Below are 17,086 nucleotides of genomic sequence, written 5' to 3'. Positions count from 1 at the left end.
TTTTGAATGATAATAAAAATTAAATTTTGATAAATAAAAATTAAAAACAAAGAAATGTTGATTAAAGATTCTGCTAGGTGGCTTGCTGGATAAAGAACCAGGAGGTTCTGGGTTCAAATTTGATCTCAGACACTTCCTAGCTGTGTGATCAAGTCATTTAACCCCCAATACCTAGCTCTTACTGCCTTTCTGTATTGGAACTCATACAATTCTAAGATAGAAGGGAAGGGTTTAAAAAAAGAAAGAAAGAAATGGTGATTATCAATGTCTTTACTTCTGTCCAATTCCTATTTTTCATGATCAACAGATTGTTTAAACAGGTTGGATTGAAACTTCTCTAATGGTCCAGACTTTCCATTTCCATTTTTTATTTTTGTATTTGTCTTTTGCACTAGGTATATTCTGACCAGACATATACACTGACAGCAGATTCTGACACAACTAATTTATTTCCTATTTGGTGAGAGAGTTTTTTGTTTTTGATCATGCCTTTGATGTTCCCTCTGACTAGCACCTTCTAACTCTCTTGGAAGAAATTATGCATGATGTGAAGAGTGAGGCTTTTGAGTAGTACACATACTTTCTTCCTTGTTTGTTTCTTGATTTAGAACCACATTTTCTGACATGATTATCATCCTCTTTACCTCCATCTATGTTCTTTGGAATGAAGTCACAAAGTGTTATGTGTTAATTTACTTTGTACAACTTGGCGGTCAAGTTCTTTTAATCATTCTTTTTCTTATCTAAGAAACCTGGGCATGTGACATGTGATCTTCATTATTCAGGGTCTCATCAGTTCTCAACCTGGTGACCCCTATTTGGTATCTCTGCCTAACATCTCTCCCTTCTCTCATTCATTCTCCACACAGCTCTGAGAGTCCTCAAGCAGGGGTCTGACAATGTCACTCATGTTAACAAGAAGCTATGGGAGGGCTTCCTCTCGCCTCCACGATAAAACAGAAACTATGGTTGTCGTTTAAAGCCTTCATCCTTTAGCTTCAGACTACAACCCTGGCAGTTGCATCATTCTATTTCCTGTCTTGGCTTCTGCACAGGCTGCCTGTCCCTCCTCTGCCTGGCATGCACTCCTTCCTCACTTCCACCTTTTAGAATTCCTAGCTTCATGCTTAGGTTACTCCTTTGACAGGAGGCCTATACTGATCCCCTAGTTCAAGAGATTTACAGTTGGAAGAGACCTCAGAAACCAGCAAGTCCAACTCTTTCATTTTATAGTTGAAGATGGGACTCAAAGGAAGTAAGTGACTAGGGAGGGATCATTCATACACATACCCATGCACGTATGCATACATGCATGCTCCCATGCACACGCACAGCTAGGGGGACAGTGGATAGATGCTGATCTGGGAGTCAGGAAGACATCTTCCTGAGTTCAAATCTGGCCTCAGATACTTACTATGACCCTGAGCAAGTCACTTAACTCAGTTTGCCTCAGTTTCCTCATCTGTAAAATGAGCTGGAGAAGGAAATGGCAACTCACTCCAGCCAAGAGATCTTCCCAAAAGAGGGCATGAAGAGTAGGCCAAGACTGAAGAGGCCTAAACAACACATAGCTAATAATTGTCTGAGGAATGATTGAGATTTCCATCCTCCTGACTCCAGGTCTAGGCTTCTATCCATTAGTTCATCCAGATGCCATTTTCCTCTCCCTAATGAACTTACTTTATATGTATTTGTATTTACTTATTTATGGACATTTGGGTTGTCCTTTCCCCCTGCCCCCATGGAATCTATGCTTCTTTTGGGGAGGAGCTTTTTTATTCTTTGTATTCCTAGCATCTGTCACACGGTATGTCCCCTAGTAGGTACTTAATAAATTGAATGCTGAATGTCAAAATATGGTGCTCTATTGGCTTGTGCTCAGGCTGATTATTGCAAAGACAAGATGGCCCAAATGTTCTATTTAAATGTTTCTTGTTCTCCCTTTATTTGCTTTTCTAAGGAGAAACTGAGAAACTGTCCACTTAGACTTACTACTCTTATTTTTTTTTTAGCCCTTACCTTCTGTCTTGGATTGGTTCCAAGGCAGAAGAGCAGTAAGGGCTAGGTAATGGGGGTTAAGTGACTTGCCCAGGGTCACAGAGCTTGGAAGTGTCTGAGGTCACATTTGAACCCAGAACCCCCTGTCTCTAGGTCTGGCTTTCAATCTACTGAGCGACCCAGCTTCCCCCTCTTATCAATAGCTAGAGTATCAAAACTTTGATGTGGTTCCCATTCTCCAATAGTGTGTCAACTTGTTAAGCCACTGGGCAAGGATGGAGCTTAAAGTATTAAAGGTTAAATATGTGTTTGCTGACAGTGATTCCCACACTTCGTGTCCCCTTCCGCGCACGCTCCCATTCCACGGTGGAGTCCTGGAAGGGGGTTCCACAGGACATTTTCTATGGGTCAGTGAAGCCAAACCAACCAGCCAAACAACCCTCAGCGGTCTTGTTTTCCTGTGAAAATCTTCTGTCTTTAGTTAGGCTGGTCCTCAAAGGACTGACATCACCGAGGCTGCATTCAGAGTCTTCCCTGGTTGGTGGGATGGCCAAAGCTTGCACTTCATTGGCTAGGACCTATACCACAATGAGGCATTTGTGGTGGAGGGAAGAGTACCCAAATCCCGGAATGCTCTACGAACTACCCGGAGGAAGGGGAGAAACAGAAAACATGGGGTGGGGGGACGAGGCCCGCCAGGCCCGCTTTCATTTGTAGAAATGAGCACATTCACTGTTTCTATACACATACTGCTTCAACTGCGTGGGGATGGTTCCCAGGAACCAGGTTACATATTTGGCCCGAAATGTTTTAACCCTTAAGGTTCAGCAGCGAGCCCGCCCCCTTCCTCCTGGGATTGGCCAAAGGTCAACTTCAGCCACAGAAGTTTAGCAGACGGACCCTGAAGCCGGGGCGCCCAGCCAGCAGCGGCGTGTGCAGCGGCTCCTCTTCGGGGATGGTGCCAGGGTCCGGGGGTCTAGTGCGGCCACACAGCCATCGCGCCCCCTTTCATTGTGAAGAGATGCGGGGCGGGCTTGATCTGCAGGGCAAACCTTTTGCAAATTTGGGTCGAAGGCTGCGGATGTACACCAGGGCCCTCCCACCCCGGGGCACTCTTACAGCACTTGCCAGTTGGGTTCTCAACTAACTTGGCGGCGGCTGCTGACACTCCAGCCAGTACTAGCTGGCTAGCTGCAGGTGCACCAGGATCTCTCCGGATCCCACTCCGTGCGGAGCTGCCCAGGCCACTTACTCCTGAAGGTGCGGTCCACAGCAGGTCCCACGTGGACACACTAGTGGCTGGGCGGTCTAGCGTGCAGGATCCCCCCAGCCCCCACCTCTGTATTACGAGACCCCGGTACTCACGGATGCACTGCAGGCCCTTGCGAATGACGCCCCAAATGAAGTCCCCGCAGAGGTCGCACCAGGTGTGGGTGCCGGGCCCCGACGGGCGGAAGCAATGGCCCCGGCCTGGGCCGGTGGTGAGGCGGGGATCGCTGTGGCCGCCCAGCAGTCGGACTTGACGGCCGCGGGGTAACACATCTGGGCCGCGGCCCGGGGCGATGCGCAGCGCGTTGGCCCGCTCCAGACGGCCCGGGCTTCGGGGGCCCGGGCTGCGGCCAGTCTCCGGTCCTCGCAACCCGTCGGGGGTGCGGACCAGGTTCCGCAGCTCGATCAGCTCGGGCTCCGCAGACATCCTCGACTCTCCCGGGGTCCTGGCTCTCAACCAGGAGCCGCGCAGCCCCTCCTTCCTCGGTTCGGGTCCCTCTTTCCCTCTCGACTCTCCAGCTGGGACAGTTACTGCTCGGCTCTCCGCCCACAGCCCAAGTTCAGCCTCCCTCTACCTTTGCCCGCAGGGGCTGTCTTTCCAGCCGTCCCGGGCTCCGTGGGCGGCTCGACCAACCCCCTCTCGCAGTCTGGGATCCCTCGCCCTGGCCCTGCCCCTCCTGGGGATGGGTGGCAGAGATTTTCCCCTCCTACAGTCCTTGAGTCCTGGAGGACCCAGAACAGCAGCGGGAACCCGACTAGGGCGGAGCCGACTCCCCCCGCCCCCACCTCCCCTGGCCCGCTCCGCTACAGCTCGGGCAGTACCAGACCACGACCCCGCCCTCCCTCCGCCCCACCCCCCCGGGGGCCCTGCCTCGGTTCGCTGCGGTCTCCCGAGCCAAAGCCACGCAATGGAAACTGGAGTCTGGGAGGGGGCTGGAGGGACTCAGCCTTTGCCTCGGGGGCGGGAAACGGGCGCTAGGAGGGACCCACGGGAGGGGAGGCGAGGAGAAGGGCCGAAGCAGACCCGAAATGCCGAGGTCGGGACTGAGCAGCCTCGGAGGAACACTTTAGGCGCAAAGTTGGGGCGAGGGGACGAAGGCTTGTGGCCCCCCTCCCCCAACAAGGACCTGGGGCACCAGGGCTCTTCTGCGGTCCTTAGCCCAAAAAGGGGTGCGGGGATGGGGGAACCCTGAGCAAGAACCCAGCTGACTCTGGCTCCAGAGCAGCATTCATCCTGCCCGCCTCGCGCTGCTGTTCCTCCTCTCCCCTCCTTCCCTTTCTCTTTGGAGGCCTGGCCTGGCCCCACAGGAAGCCGCCTCGAGCTTCTTCCAAACCCATCCCCTTCCCCATCCCATCCCCAGGCAGGCCAGAAGAGGGGGGCCAGGCTAGGGCGGTTCAGTACTGCAGTCAGACAGTTTTCTCAAAAGAAAGCCTTTACTGTGCTTTATAGAGGAAGAAGGTCCCCCACATCCGCACTTTCCTGCCACAGCCTCTCAAAGGGGTGGCGGGAGGCTCAGCTCCCGACCTTGCCCCCTCCTATCTCTAGGTGCCTGTGGGGACTCATCCTTCCCAGAATTCCCTCTGGTCACGAAGGAAGGCCCCTGGCCCTGGGGGCTGTTGGGATGGCCGAGGCTCAGTTGGGAGCTGCAGGTCTGGGCAGGGATGTGTAGGCTACCAGGGATTCAAACCATGAAGGGCATTAGAGCCAGCCTCTGCCTGAGGCCTGCACCAGGCTGGCTGGGTGTGTGTGGGCACAGAGCTGGCATAGCGGGACTCTCAGACTGGTTTTGCTGGTTGGCCAGGGACCTTGGGTGGGTGGGGGCTTGGCATGAAGGGGTATCACGACAAATGGCTAACAGCTACTACTGGGCTTTGACCTCCTCCTTCACGGGGTCCAATGACTTGGCCATTAAGTCACAATATTTTCGGTGCTTCTGCCAGTGTTTGACCTGGCATTCCCTGTTCAAGAGGAAGAGAAGCCGCTGAAGGCCCAATGAAGTCCCGCTCAGCTGTTGTCCTAAGAAAAAATAGGTCGGGGCAGCTAGGTGCCTTGGTGGATAGAGCCAGGAGGTCCTGGATTCAAATTTACCCTCAGACACTTCCCAGCTGTATGACCCCAGGTAAGTCACTTAATCCCAATTGCCTAGGCTTTATGGAATTTATACTTAGCATGAATTCTAAGACAGAAGGTAAGGGTTTTGAAAACAAAACAATGCCCCCCCCAAAAAAGGAATGGGTCCTGGCCTTGGGGACATATGACACCCCTGGGCCAATGAGGTTTGGCTTCTTCGGAAAAGCTTCTGGAGGCACCAGTGGCCCAGTACTTGGATCAGTGTCTGAGGAGGTTCTACTTCCTGGGGGAGGGGAGGGAAGAAGGGGAGGCTGAGGTTCTGAACCAGCACTTTGGAGAGGAATAGTGAGCCTACCGCTTACAGTACCACTCATTCTGACATCGAGAGCATCGTTTGGAGGCCTCGGCATTGCAGGAGGCACATTTGGGTTTCTCAGGGTTCAAGGCCTCTATCACGTCCAGCTTGTAGGTCTCTGCCCATCTGTAAAAAATACAGGAGAAAGGGGGAGCCTAGAGAAGCCTGGCCAGTGGGACCCTGGAATCTGGTCTCGGGGTACTGCCCAGAGAGGCCCGGTTATACATATGGAGGTGATCTTCCATGACAATGCCTCATCTTTTTGTCTACAGATTTTTTCTTGGTTGGGAGCTTACATTGAGGCAAGAACTGAATCTGAAACCAGAGGATATGTGGGTATGAATCCAGATCTGCTCCTTGCTCCCTTTTTGACCAAAGGCAAGCGTTTTCCCTCCTTCAGATCTGTTTCCCAGTTGGTCCAAGTAAAGAACCCTAGGGGCTCTCCCCGAAGGGATCTTTAAGGGCCCTTCTGACTTGAAATCCCAGGCCTATGATGAGATAGGAATGGAACAGGGGCACCCCTCCAAATCTGCCATGCCATCAGGAGATTTCCTGATCAGCTGAGGGGGACCTGGAGGCTGGATCCAAGTGAGTTTGATGCAAGGAACCCAACTGGGTAAGTCCCAAATCATTGTGGGCTAGTGAGGGATGGAAGAAATCCTTCTCGACTGAGGCCATTCTTGATAACTAGAGGGAATCTTGGGCCAAACTTGGCCAATAAACACAGGGGGCTGGAAAAACAAGTTCCTGCCTATCCCAGAATTTGGGCAATGTCTTTAACATGCATACATCTAATTCTCTTGCCCTGGAATATTTCTTCTGAATTGCTCAATCTATTTTTCCTTAAAAAATTCACCTCGGAAAATTTATATTTTAGGAGGTGTGGCAGATAAGGTTAATAATAAAAAAGGGAACAGAGGCCAGAGCAGGAAAAGAAGTTCAGATTTCTGGGTCCAGAGAGATGGCAAACTCAAGGGTCAAGAAAATCCAGGGAGTCCAAACCTTAGGCTAAAGTTTAGAAAGCAGTGAAAAGGGAAAGCCTAAGGTAGTTAGGTGGCTCAATGGATAGAGAGCCAGGAATGGAAATGGGAGGTTCTTGTGTTTTTAAAAAAAAAATTAAGAGAAATTCAGAAAAAGAAATTAAGAGAAAGACCTGGCCCAGGCTGAGGGCAAAGGATCAACCTTGAGCAGCCCAAGAAGGAAGGAGTTGGTGCTTTCAGAGGTTCCAGGAGGGAGCAGTTGGGTAGCTCAATGGATTGATGGCCAGACCTAGAGACAGCAGGTCTTAGGTTCAAATCTGGCCTCAGACACTTCCTAGCTATATGACCCTGGACTAGTCACTTGACCCCCATTGTCTAGCCCTTACCACCCTTCTGCCTTGGAACCAATACATAGTACTGATTCTAAGGCAGAAGGTAATGGTTTATACAATTTTTTTTTTAAGTTCCAGGAATCAGACACACCCAAGATATCTGAGCAAGATCCCTCCTAAGGGTAGGTCTGACAGAAGTTCTTGTCTTGAGTTTGATCTGTTCTACCCCAGCCTGTTCCAGGCCACCCTCACCTTCTGGCCTGTAGACGCAGGTCCTGCTCAGAGGGGCTAAAGATGTGTTTCAGCTGGTACTTGGCAATGGCATGCCACTTCCCCCCGTTCTTCCTCTCTAGCCGGCTCCAGATTTCAGGGATCTGTGGGACAAGGCTATCAGAATGGGAGAAGGCCTTGGCTAGCAAGTACAGGAGCCCAAGAATATGGGAGAAGTCAGGGGTCTGGCCTCACCAACAATCCTCCAACTCTTGGACCCCACTTGTCCAAGAGAATACTGAATAGTCCGATCCCTGTTCTGGGTCAAGCAGCCACCCACCCACCTTTTCCCTCTGCTGATACCTGCTCCATCACCAGGTCCTTCTTGGGAGGGTGAGGCTCAGTGAGTGCCAGTTGGCTGAGGAAACGGTGTAGTTCTATCAGGTTGGGTATCTGGTCCAGCAGGACATCATTGAGCCGGCCCCGGAGCTGGGGGAAGGGAGCCAAGGGAAGCTACTAGGAAGAAGATCCAGGGAGCCCAGGGAAAGACCCCTGAGATATCCCCTAATACCCTGGATTTTATCCTTCAAGCCTCACCAGGGAAAGGACAAAAATCTGGGTTATGCAGTTGATATTCTCAAACATGGGAAGTGACACATTAGTCTGTTGATTAGAGTTCCAACCAGGGGAAGATTCTAGTCATTCTAGTGAGTAAAGTGAGTGAGGGATCCAGGATCCTCTGATACTCCCGAGTCACGGAGATGGGAGAGAGCAGAGGTGCCCCGGGGTCAGGAGCTGAGCTGCCGATCTGGACTAAACCAAACTTAGCCAGCATGGAGACCTTGCTCAGGGCCCTCCATCAAGTCCAGCCAGCTGGGCGATTTTGCTCCTTTCACTCCTCAGCCAGAGTATAGAGGACTTTTTTTTAAACTCATATCTTCTGTCTTAGAATCAATACTGTATAATATAGTTCTAAGGCAGAAGAGCTATAAAGGCTGGGCCAGTGATGGCAAACCTTTTAGAGGGAGTGTTGGGCCCTGCCCTGCCTCCCAGACCCCTCTTCCCTGCCTTACCCCAGATGGGGGAGGAAGGAAGTGCTCCCATTGGACTGTTGGGCAGAGGGGCGGGGAAGTGAGGAATGTCCTCAGGCAAGCATGGAGAGGGGGAGGGGAACAACTCCACCAGGAGTCCCTCTAGCTTTCTAGTAACAAACTCTGGTGGTGACTACAGGCAGACCCACAAAGAGGGCTCTGTGTGCCCTTTTTTTGCACATGTGCCATAGGTTCACCATCAAGGGATTAGACAATGAGGGTTAAGTGACTTGCCCAGGGTCACACAGCTAGAAAGTGCCTGAGACCAAATCTGAATCTGGGGTCTCTAGTTCCTGGACCTGGTTCTCAATCCACTGAGCCACCCATCTGCCCCTATTAAGGTTTCTGAAAATGGCCAACCCTGTCTGGCTCAGCTAAGATGGAGCAGGGATGTGGCCAGTTGGTGAGGGATGAGGGTGGAAGCAGCAATGGCAAGACTGTGCTGGCTACAGGAGCTGGGAAAACTGAGGGAGCTAAAACAGTGAGTATGGAAGCCCAGAAGGGAGGCCATGGGGCACCTATTAGGACTGAATACCCTCTGCCTGCCCCTCACCCCCCTGTACTATCTTAGCATCACTCACCTTAAGGAGCTGGTTCTTGTTGAAGCCGGTAAAGTTATACTTGGGCTGGCATTCGGGGCTGAGGAGCAGGTTGTACAGGGCAATCCATACCTGACCATCTACCTTGGTCAGCTTCTGCTGCTCCTTGAGGGTCACCACTTGCCACCGGCCACACTCAAACTTCTTTAGATGACCTGAGGGGAAAAGCAATGGGGAGGTGATAGAGGAGGGGGGCGGTTCCTTCTGTGGTCCAGAGAAGACTACAGAGGAGAGCAAGCCATATCAGGGTGGCAGAGTCAAAAGGCCAGGGTTCTGGTCCAAGCTTTTGCCACCAACGTGCTTTAGGATCTTGGAGGAATTTCTTGATTTCTTTGGGCCTTTCTTGATCTGTAAGACAAAGGACTGAGAACAGATTATATTTAAATTTCCTCCATGCCTTGATGACAGGATGCTGAGGGGATTGTGGGTTGATCCTAGAGTCCTGCTGGGAAAAGGCAAGGTTTGACAATCAGACCTACTTTGTGGAGTTCAGAGATTTTCATTTCCTTTGGCAACTAACAGCTGACTCAAATTAGACAAGCATAACAAATGGTCTAGAGCAGTGATGGTGCACCTTTTAGAGACTACGTGTCATGTCATGTTATACCCACACCTCCACACCCCCCCAACAGGGGAAAGAGAAAGGGAGGGGAATGGCTCAAGCACTCTGCTCAGGGGAGGGAGGAAGCATTCCCATTGGGCTGCTGGGCAGAGGGGTGGGAAAGTGAGGGGTGGAGGGGGGAGAGGAAAGAGGGGAGCAGTTCTGCCCAGGTCCCTCTGCCTTTCTAGTAACCAACTGGGGTGAGGGATGAGTGCTCACAGAAAGGTCTCTTCATGTCAGCTTTGACACCTGTGCCATAGGGTCACCATCACAGCTCTAGAGATTCTAAGACAGTTCCTGTCCCTGACAAGAACTTTGCCCCAGGGAGAGAGCCATGATTTGTAACTGTCCTTTTGGGTTCCAGGCACCGGCAAGGTCTGAGCGGAGCCCAGGGTGTTTGCTCTGTGCACCTTTTGGTTCTTGGATTGGTCTCCGAAAGCCTTCAGGGGGGAGGAGAACTTGGGTAGGGGGAGCTTACTTCCTTCCTGGCGAGTCCAAGGGCTGTGCTCCAGCAGCTCCACCAGGAGACAGGGCAGGTTGTGGGTGGTCAGCATCCTGGTAATGGTGCTCAGGGACAAGCTGCAGGAGGCAGGCAGTGGGGAGAGAAGCACTGTGGGAACTGGGGCAAAGCCATCTCCTGGGTCTTGCTCTAGTCTCAGGGACTGCTCTTGGGAGGAAGTGGAGCCTGAGCTTTCCTTGGGGGGGAGGGGGCTCTGGAAAGGCCCAGCCGCCCCCACTCACCTGTCCACACAGTCTGTGATGTATCGAAGTACAGAGAGAGCCTTCAGAGAGATTTCAAACTCCATCAACTGGGCCTGCTTTTGCAGCTCCTGGGGAGATGAGGGAGGTTTTCCAGGAGAGGGCCGGCCATCTGGGGCTGGTACTGCTAAGGGTCTTGGCCTTTCTCTGGCTGGGAAGCCTCATTCTGAGGCTCTTGGCCTGGGTCGCAGGAACCCACTGTCTGGCCAGATGGAGCCAGCTTGGAACAGGGATGGGGAGGGAGGGGGTCCATGGTACCTCCAAGGGTGAAAGTTCAAACTCTTCTTCGGACAAGGAGCTGCCACTAGAGTTGTTGTAGGCCACCAGCATCGTCAGTTTTCGGTGACAATAGTCAATTAAGTCCAAAATAGAATCTTCAGCTGAATCACATACTTCCTGGGGAAGGAAGGAAAGATGCAGGGAGAAGGGGCTGAGGGAGAGGTCCACTGTGCTGGCCTCAGGGCCTGAATCCTTGAATCCTCCTTCCCTTGGGAGGGCACTAGGCCCCTGGCATCTTTGGGGACCTCCAAGTACACCAGAAACTTGGATGAGCCTCACTCCATTATACTGTCCTGGCTCTGAGTTCTGGGCTCCATTCACTGGGCCCAGAGATCCTAGCCCAGGACGTTGGGGTCAGGTTGGGGGGAGGCGGCAGCAAGGAGCCAGTCAAAGGACAAAGTCTGCAGGGCCACATTGGGGCAAGAACAGAGTACAGTCAAGTTCTCTACTCAAGGACAGGGCCTGGGATTTCATTGGTAGAAGAGGTAACTCTATGCCGGGGCAGGTTGGCACCTTCTCTGCCAACTTCTCAAGTTTAAAGGGCCTTGGGAAGTGTGAAATACCCTATGGAGGGGGAGGGCAATATTTAACAAAATAAAAATACATTGGAACACAGATACTGTTAATGGGCTTTTGGAATCAATATCTGGCCTGCTGGAATCCATTGGGTTTGAAGGAGGCACCATTCCATTGGCCCCCAGGGCAGAAAGGTTAATCACCTTGCCCAGGACTAGTGCCCAGCTGAATTAGCCGGGTTCTAGCTTCCTACTCTCTGACCTGGGGCACAGCGATGCCAGTCTGGAAGACAGCCAAGGCTGCCCAGCTAACCCAAGGCTACCATCTTAATTTAAAAGCTTTCTCCATCTGCTTCCAACTCGTTCCCACAGCCAAAGGCTCTTCAATACCCCTTGCCGAGAGTGGACCAGCCTTACCTTGTGGAAGAAAACAGTCTCCAGAAGGTTGATGATGGAGGCCTCGTGGTGTACCTGTGCAAGGGAGGAGGAGAGCCTGCTGGGGAGACCGATCCCAGGCCCCCTTCTCACCCGCCCTCCTGTAGCTTACTCGATGGAGTCCAGAGCCCTAACTGGGACGAGGAGGAAAGGCAGGCTTATGGGTGAGGCACAAGAGGCCTGCAAAGCAGGGGACCCAGGGGGCCGGGGGCTCCGGCTGCTCTCACCACCATGTAAATGGGAAAGGTGTTATGAGGCTTGAAATCTTCTAGCTTGCACAGCACAGGGAACACCTTCTGCTTCCACATCTCCACAGAAATCAGTTCCTCAATTAGAGCTGGGATCTGCGGTGGGGGGAGACAAGAGACGCCAGCCTCAACACATGCTTTTAGAGATGGAAAGGATCTTGGGGGAAGGGCTCCATCCTTACTCTGCTATTATTTGCCCAGCCGTGGTTCCTCCTCCTCAGTCAGCCCATTTCCTTTTTTTTTTAATCCTTACCTTCTGTCTTAGAATCACTACCATGCACTGGTTCCAGGGCAGGCCTAAAGATGGAGGTCCTGGGTTCAAATCTGACCTCAGATAACTCCTAGTTGTATGACCCTGGGGAAATCACTTAAACCCAAATGCCAAGACCCTAAGGTGGACAGTAAGGGTTTAAAAAACCCCTTTCTGCTTTCTTGCCTACCTTTTCCCTCCCTGGAAGTGGAGGGTCACAAAGAAGGGTCGACATGGAGAGTATTGAGTCCAGTAAATCTGGGACAATGGGATGGACAGCAGCACTTGGCAGGCGAGGGGCTTTCTTTGGGGTGAATAATCACCCTTTTCAAGATCCTAAAGCAGGAAGCCTCCTTGCTTCGCCCTCTTCTTAGGCCTCTCAACATCTTAACCCATCCCAAGGCTTGGACGACTAAAAGGAGACTGTTCCTGCCCTTGCGCCCCTGGGGGGGGGGCTGGGGCCCGCCCTCTCCCCTCACTCACACAAACTGCTCCCTACGGTACACGAGGTTTGGGAAATGCTTGGCTGCTCGCTGCAGGGCGTCGTGGAGTGGTGGATAGAGCACTGGGACAGGCTTTGGAGTCAGCAGCTCTTTGTGGGCGAACCCTGCCTTGGCTCTTTGAGCAGGGCAGCTCAGGGAGCTCCTTCCTGAAGCCAGGCTCTTGTCCTGACTCTGCCCCACCCTGGGCTTCAGGAGTCCACTCCTCTCAGCGAATTTCTCTATGGAAATAGGGGCTCAAAGAGCAAAATGCGGCCTCTTAAGGTTTGAAAGTGTGCGGCCATGTGGGTACGGAAGTGTCGTCATCTCCATTTTACAGGCGAGGAAACCGAGGCTCAATCTCAAAACTCTAGAGTAGGTTGGCTTCAGGTCTGGTCCTGGCGAGGGCCTGTTCAGCAGCCTGTTCCACGTTTCTTTTCTGCTGCCATTGTACCCAAGGTTCTTGACTCTAGGAGTTTCCTACTGTGCAAACATGAAGCACACCTCCTCTTCCTCCTTCCTTCTGTAGGTGACATCTTTAGGTCCCAAAAGGCTGGGTGCATTTTGTTTTTATAATTAAACCCTTACTGTGTATTAATTATGAACACTGTGAGGGGCAGCTGGGTAGCCCAGTGGATTGAAAGCCAGGCCTAGAGATGGGAGGTCCTAGGTTCAAATCTGGCCTCAGACACTTCCCAGCTGTGTGACCCTGGACAAGTCACTTGACCCCCATTGCCTAGCCCTTACCGCTCTTCTGCCTTGGAGCCAATATACAGTATTGACTCCAAGACGGAAGGTAAGGGTTAAAAAAAAAATTAATACTGTGTATTGGTTCCAAGGCAGAAAAGAGATAAGGGATAAGCAATGGGGTGAAATGACTTGCCTAGAGTCACATAGCTAGGAAGTATCTGGGCCCAGACTTGAATCTAGACCCTTCATCTCTGGGTCTGGCTCTTGATCCACTGAGCCACACAGCTTACCCCCTTAAAACTACACTAAAATAAATGAATAGTTAAATTTAAGTTTTAATTTAAAACGAATAGTTCAAAGCTAATAAACCGCACCAAGGCTTTTGGGACACCCTATATTATAAACATTCCATTTTAGGACAAGTTGACAAGCATTTATTTTATGTGTCAGGTTCTATGCTAAGGACACTTTAGTCTGAAGTCCTTGGTTCCCCCCCAAGTCAATCAAATCAGTGTTTGAAATCCTTTAAAATATCAAATCTTAAAAAACCAAACCAAATCCTTACCTTCTGTCTTAGAGGTCCTAGATCTAGACGTCAGTCCCAAGACAGCGTAGGAGGGAAAAGTGTGCAAACCAGGTGCTCTGGCAAAACCCCATCCAGGGTAACCTTTCGGATGGCTCAGTGGATTTTTAACCCATTAGGGTTTGAATTATTAGTGATATAACAACTTTCCAATCATTTTAAGGCTCCAGCATAATCCTTTGTCCATTTATCTTCAGTTACTTCCTCATTCAACCTAGTTTAGCATGTACTCCGGTCTTTGGATTCTCAAGTGTTTTTCCAGATCTCTTGGTGGTCATCACTATCCTTATTAATTGCATTACCCCTCCCCCCCATTATGTCACCATCTCACAGTTTATGTAACCAATGTCTATTTTTTTAAACTTTTACCTTCCTTCTTAGAATTAATACTGTGTATTGGTTACAAGGCAGAAGAGTGAAGGGCTAGGCAATGACTTGCCCAGGGTCACCCAGCTGGGAAGTGTCCGAGGCCAGATTTGAACCTAAGGCTTCCCATCTCTAGGCCTGGCTCTCAATCCACTGAGCCACTAGCTGCCCTGCTCTCTGTCTATTTTCTAAACTTAATATTGAGCATCAATATAATTATTTGTTTTGCCACAACTTACTTACTCAATGTTATCTTTTTCCAGTCATTTCTTCAGTCTCCATCAGAAATCTTTGCACATTTTCATTCACTTAATGCTAGGATCTGGATTCTTGCACCTCCCCTCCCCCCTTTACAGTATTTGCCAAAGGTCCTTCCAGCTTTCTATTCCTTTAGTCTTTTAAATGACAACATTCGAATACATGAATGTACCACAATCTATTTAGCCATTTGGATCGCTTTCCTCCCTCTTTGTTTTTGCTACTAATAACAATCTTCAAACAAAAAGTTCTTTGTGTGTGTGTACTTTCTTTCTTATATATATATATATATATATATGTATATATATTCATGTATTCGTATATGTATATGTATATATATATATATATATATATATATATATATATATAACTTTCTGGGCTTATTCATAACCCAACATACTGATGGGTTAAAGCTCACCCCTCAGAGATGCTCCAACTTTGCATTTCTGCCAGTAACAAGTGAATGTTCTGCTTCTCTATGCCAGTCCCGAGTTTCCTTTTAAAAAACTTATTTCCCAAGGTTGACGGGAGGGACTTACTCCAAGTCATATACGTTTTTATCTGAGTGTTAGCGAGGTTGAGGATTTTTTCCAAGTGATTATTTCCCTGGGTAGTTCTCTTTGTTGTGCCTGGTAAGACTTTCCAGGGGCAGAGCCATCTGTCTTCAGGTAGAAAATAAACGTACAGCGCTATGGGAAACTTATTCTCAACAGAATGGTTGTGCAGAAGGACATGGACAGGGGGAAATGGGGAAATGCTACCATCTATCTTTTTGATAGGCACTATCTCTGTTATGGACCCTTCATCCCCACCCAACTGTTTCCCATGGCCTGTTCCCTCTCCCATCTGTGGCCCTCACACATTCTGGCTTTCAGGTCTCATTTCTTTGTATTTCCTTACTCCCTTTGTTTGCATCCCTTGGGCACTCCAGCAGAAAGTAAGTTCCAGGGCATGGACTGTGGTGCTGAGGCTGCTTATTCCCCTCTAATTCAAATGTTCATCATTCTTTAAAACTGGGCCCGATTTCCCAGACTAGCTCTGCTCTTTCTACCCCTTTACCCACAGTTCTTTAAGGTTTTCAAAACCCCTTCTTCCCAATAGCCCAGTAAGGTTAGTTCTCAGATAAGGAATCTGAGGCCCTTCCTCCCTCAGGCTAGCAGTTGTTGGTGCTGGTATTCGAATCCAGGTCCCGATTCCAAGCCTTTTCTCCCTTTCCATAATCCCTCCAAACATTTAATGCCTCTCACTGGACATTTCCACAGAGAACCCTATGACCCTGTGATCTCACTCTTACAGAAATTGAACATTGTTTTTGATCTATCCCCTCTCTGGGACAGGATGGTGAGCTCCTCGAGGACAGTGCCCGGGGCCCAGTCGGTGCTTAACCAAGGCTGACTCCTTTACCCTTTTAGCTCTTGAGTTTTGGAGTGACATGGATGTAAATTCATTGGCTCATGGGGGTAAGAATCAAGAGACTAGAGGCTAGCTAATCAATTTTCCCTCGGGGCAAGCATAAAGCAGATTTAAGGGAATTCTTAATTGTTTGTGAATGGAAAGGGGAAAAGAGTGTGTAAGGGGTGGGAGGATGTGAGCAAAGGAAAACTTTTGGAGCCAGTGGAGCAGGGCCTGAGCTCCCACTGGCAGCATATAATAAATACATTACATAATCCATATATTCGATTTCTTACCCATGTACTATTGAGCTTATCTGCAGGGGACAAGAACTCTCTCCTACCTAGATTTACCTCCAGGGATCAGAGGTTGGGCATCAGAAGGAGAAAGAGTTGGCCTCAGGGGCCTCTACTATCCAAGTTGCCACCAGTCCAAGTGAGGCTGTCCAATGGGGAAGGAAGTAGTTAACTTGCCTTCCTGAAGGGAAGTGAGTTACCCAAAGACCTTATCCGGTGGGCAGGGTGGGGGATGGTCTCTGGCCTCCGCCAGCAGCAGTCTCCAGTACCCAGTGGCCGGGCCATACCTTGCTGTGGGTGACCAGCAGCTCCTGGATGGGCTCTCCCTGGCTGGCCGAAGCATCCAGGATGGCCTGCATGTTCAGCTTCTCCAGGTGTTCTTGCTGGCGACACCACCTGGCCACAAGGGAGTTGGTGGGATGGAGGAAGGCAGGTCCGCCTTCTGGGGGGGACCAACCTTACCAACTCCTCTGCCTTTCTAGACTATCCAAGCAGCAGAGCTCTTAGCCCCAGAAGCCCTTCCCTGGCCCTCGCACATCCCTCTGCCTAGTTAGCAGCCTGGGGGTGGGGAGAGGGAGAACATCTTCGTCCCGCTCCTCACCCTCTGGGCACTTGCCTGAGGCCCCACGCAGACAGAGCCTTCCCACGGGTAGGTCCCGCTCCCTCAGCCACTTCCTGGGGGCCCCAGAACCCTCACCCCTGGGATCCCATCTCCCACAATGGGAAGACCTGCAGGGCCTGCACCAGGGCCTCCGCTTCTCCGGGCAGCAGCACTTCCAAGTCCCCCATTGTTAGGCTGTGGGGGTCTGGGGGCGAAACAGAGCCGCATTTAGGTGTCACTCGGTGCTGCGCTGGCTGGTGGGAAGTGAGCGAAGTCGTTGAAAGGCCGTTGGAAAGGCTTAGCGTCTCCGTCGCCATGGAGACAGGAACTACGCTCGGGCGGGAGGACACCGTCCTCCCCTGCTGGACGTCGTGGGGAAATGCTGGAGACGAAGCACGCAGGAGCACGTAAGAGCACGTAAAACCACCG

General features: G+C 50.8%; 2 protein-coding genes across 5 annotated transcripts in view; both read right to left on the bottom strand.

The window, feature by feature from the left end:
• The window catches only part of RASSF1 (Ras association domain family member 1), a 35,771-nt gene extending 31,759 nt beyond the window's left edge, over positions 1–4,012 (bottom strand). Inside the window, exon 1 of the mRNA XM_007499905.2 lies at positions 3,364–4,012. Within this exon, the coding sequence (XP_007499967.1) occupies positions 3,364–3,694 (331 nt within the window). The 5' untranslated portion in view covers positions 3,695–4,012. The remainder of the gene's footprint in view (positions 1–3,363) is intronic.
• Positions 4,013–4,682: 670 nt separating this feature from the next.
• ZMYND10 (zinc finger MYND-type containing 10) lies at positions 4,683–16,974 on the bottom strand. 4 transcript variants are annotated; one of them, XM_007499910.3, is made up of 12 exons: positions 16,754–16,974; positions 16,344–16,452; positions 11,722–11,838; positions 11,477–11,530; positions 10,524–10,661; positions 10,248–10,336; positions 9,985–10,085; positions 8,888–9,060; positions 7,579–7,704; positions 7,258–7,379; positions 5,694–5,819; positions 4,683–5,284 (listed from the first exon to the last, which is right to left on the bottom strand). In XM_007499910.3, exons 1-12 carry the CDS (start codon positions 16,972–16,974, stop codon positions 5,182–5,184), a joined length of 1,479 nt encoding a protein of 492 aa, XP_007499972.1. In that variant the 3' UTR covers positions 4,683–5,181. The 4 variants fall into 4 exon arrangements, with proteins under 4 accessions (XP_007499972.1, XP_001378645.2, XP_007499974.1 ...); XM_001378608.4 differs by having other exon boundaries at positions 4,683–5,226; XM_007499912.3 differs by having other exon boundaries at positions 5,701–5,819.
• Between the last annotated feature and the right edge of the window lie 112 nt (positions 16,975–17,086).

The sequence above is a fragment of the Monodelphis domestica genome, chromosome 7 (assembly GCF_027887165.1).
Source record: "Monodelphis domestica isolate mMonDom1 chromosome 7, mMonDom1.pri, whole genome shotgun sequence".
NCBI classification, from domain to species: Eukaryota; Metazoa; Chordata; class Mammalia; order Didelphimorphia; family Didelphidae; genus Monodelphis; species Monodelphis domestica.
This window is presented reverse-complemented; position numbering and strand designations above follow the sequence as displayed.

Coding starts and splice junctions, on each gene's coding strand:
- ZMYND10 (XM_007499910.3), bottom strand. CDS start 16,974: ATGGCGACGGAGACGCTAAGCCTTTCCAACGGCCTTTCAACGACTTCG. Junction 16,453..16,753: donor TGGGAGATGGGATCCCAGGG/GTGAGGGTTCTG, acceptor CCTTGTGGCCAG/GTGGTGTCGCCAGCAAGAAC. Junction 9,061..9,984: donor TTGGACTCGCCAGGAAGGAA/GTAAGCTCCCCC, acceptor TTTTCCCCTCAG/GTCATCTAAAGAAGTTTGAG.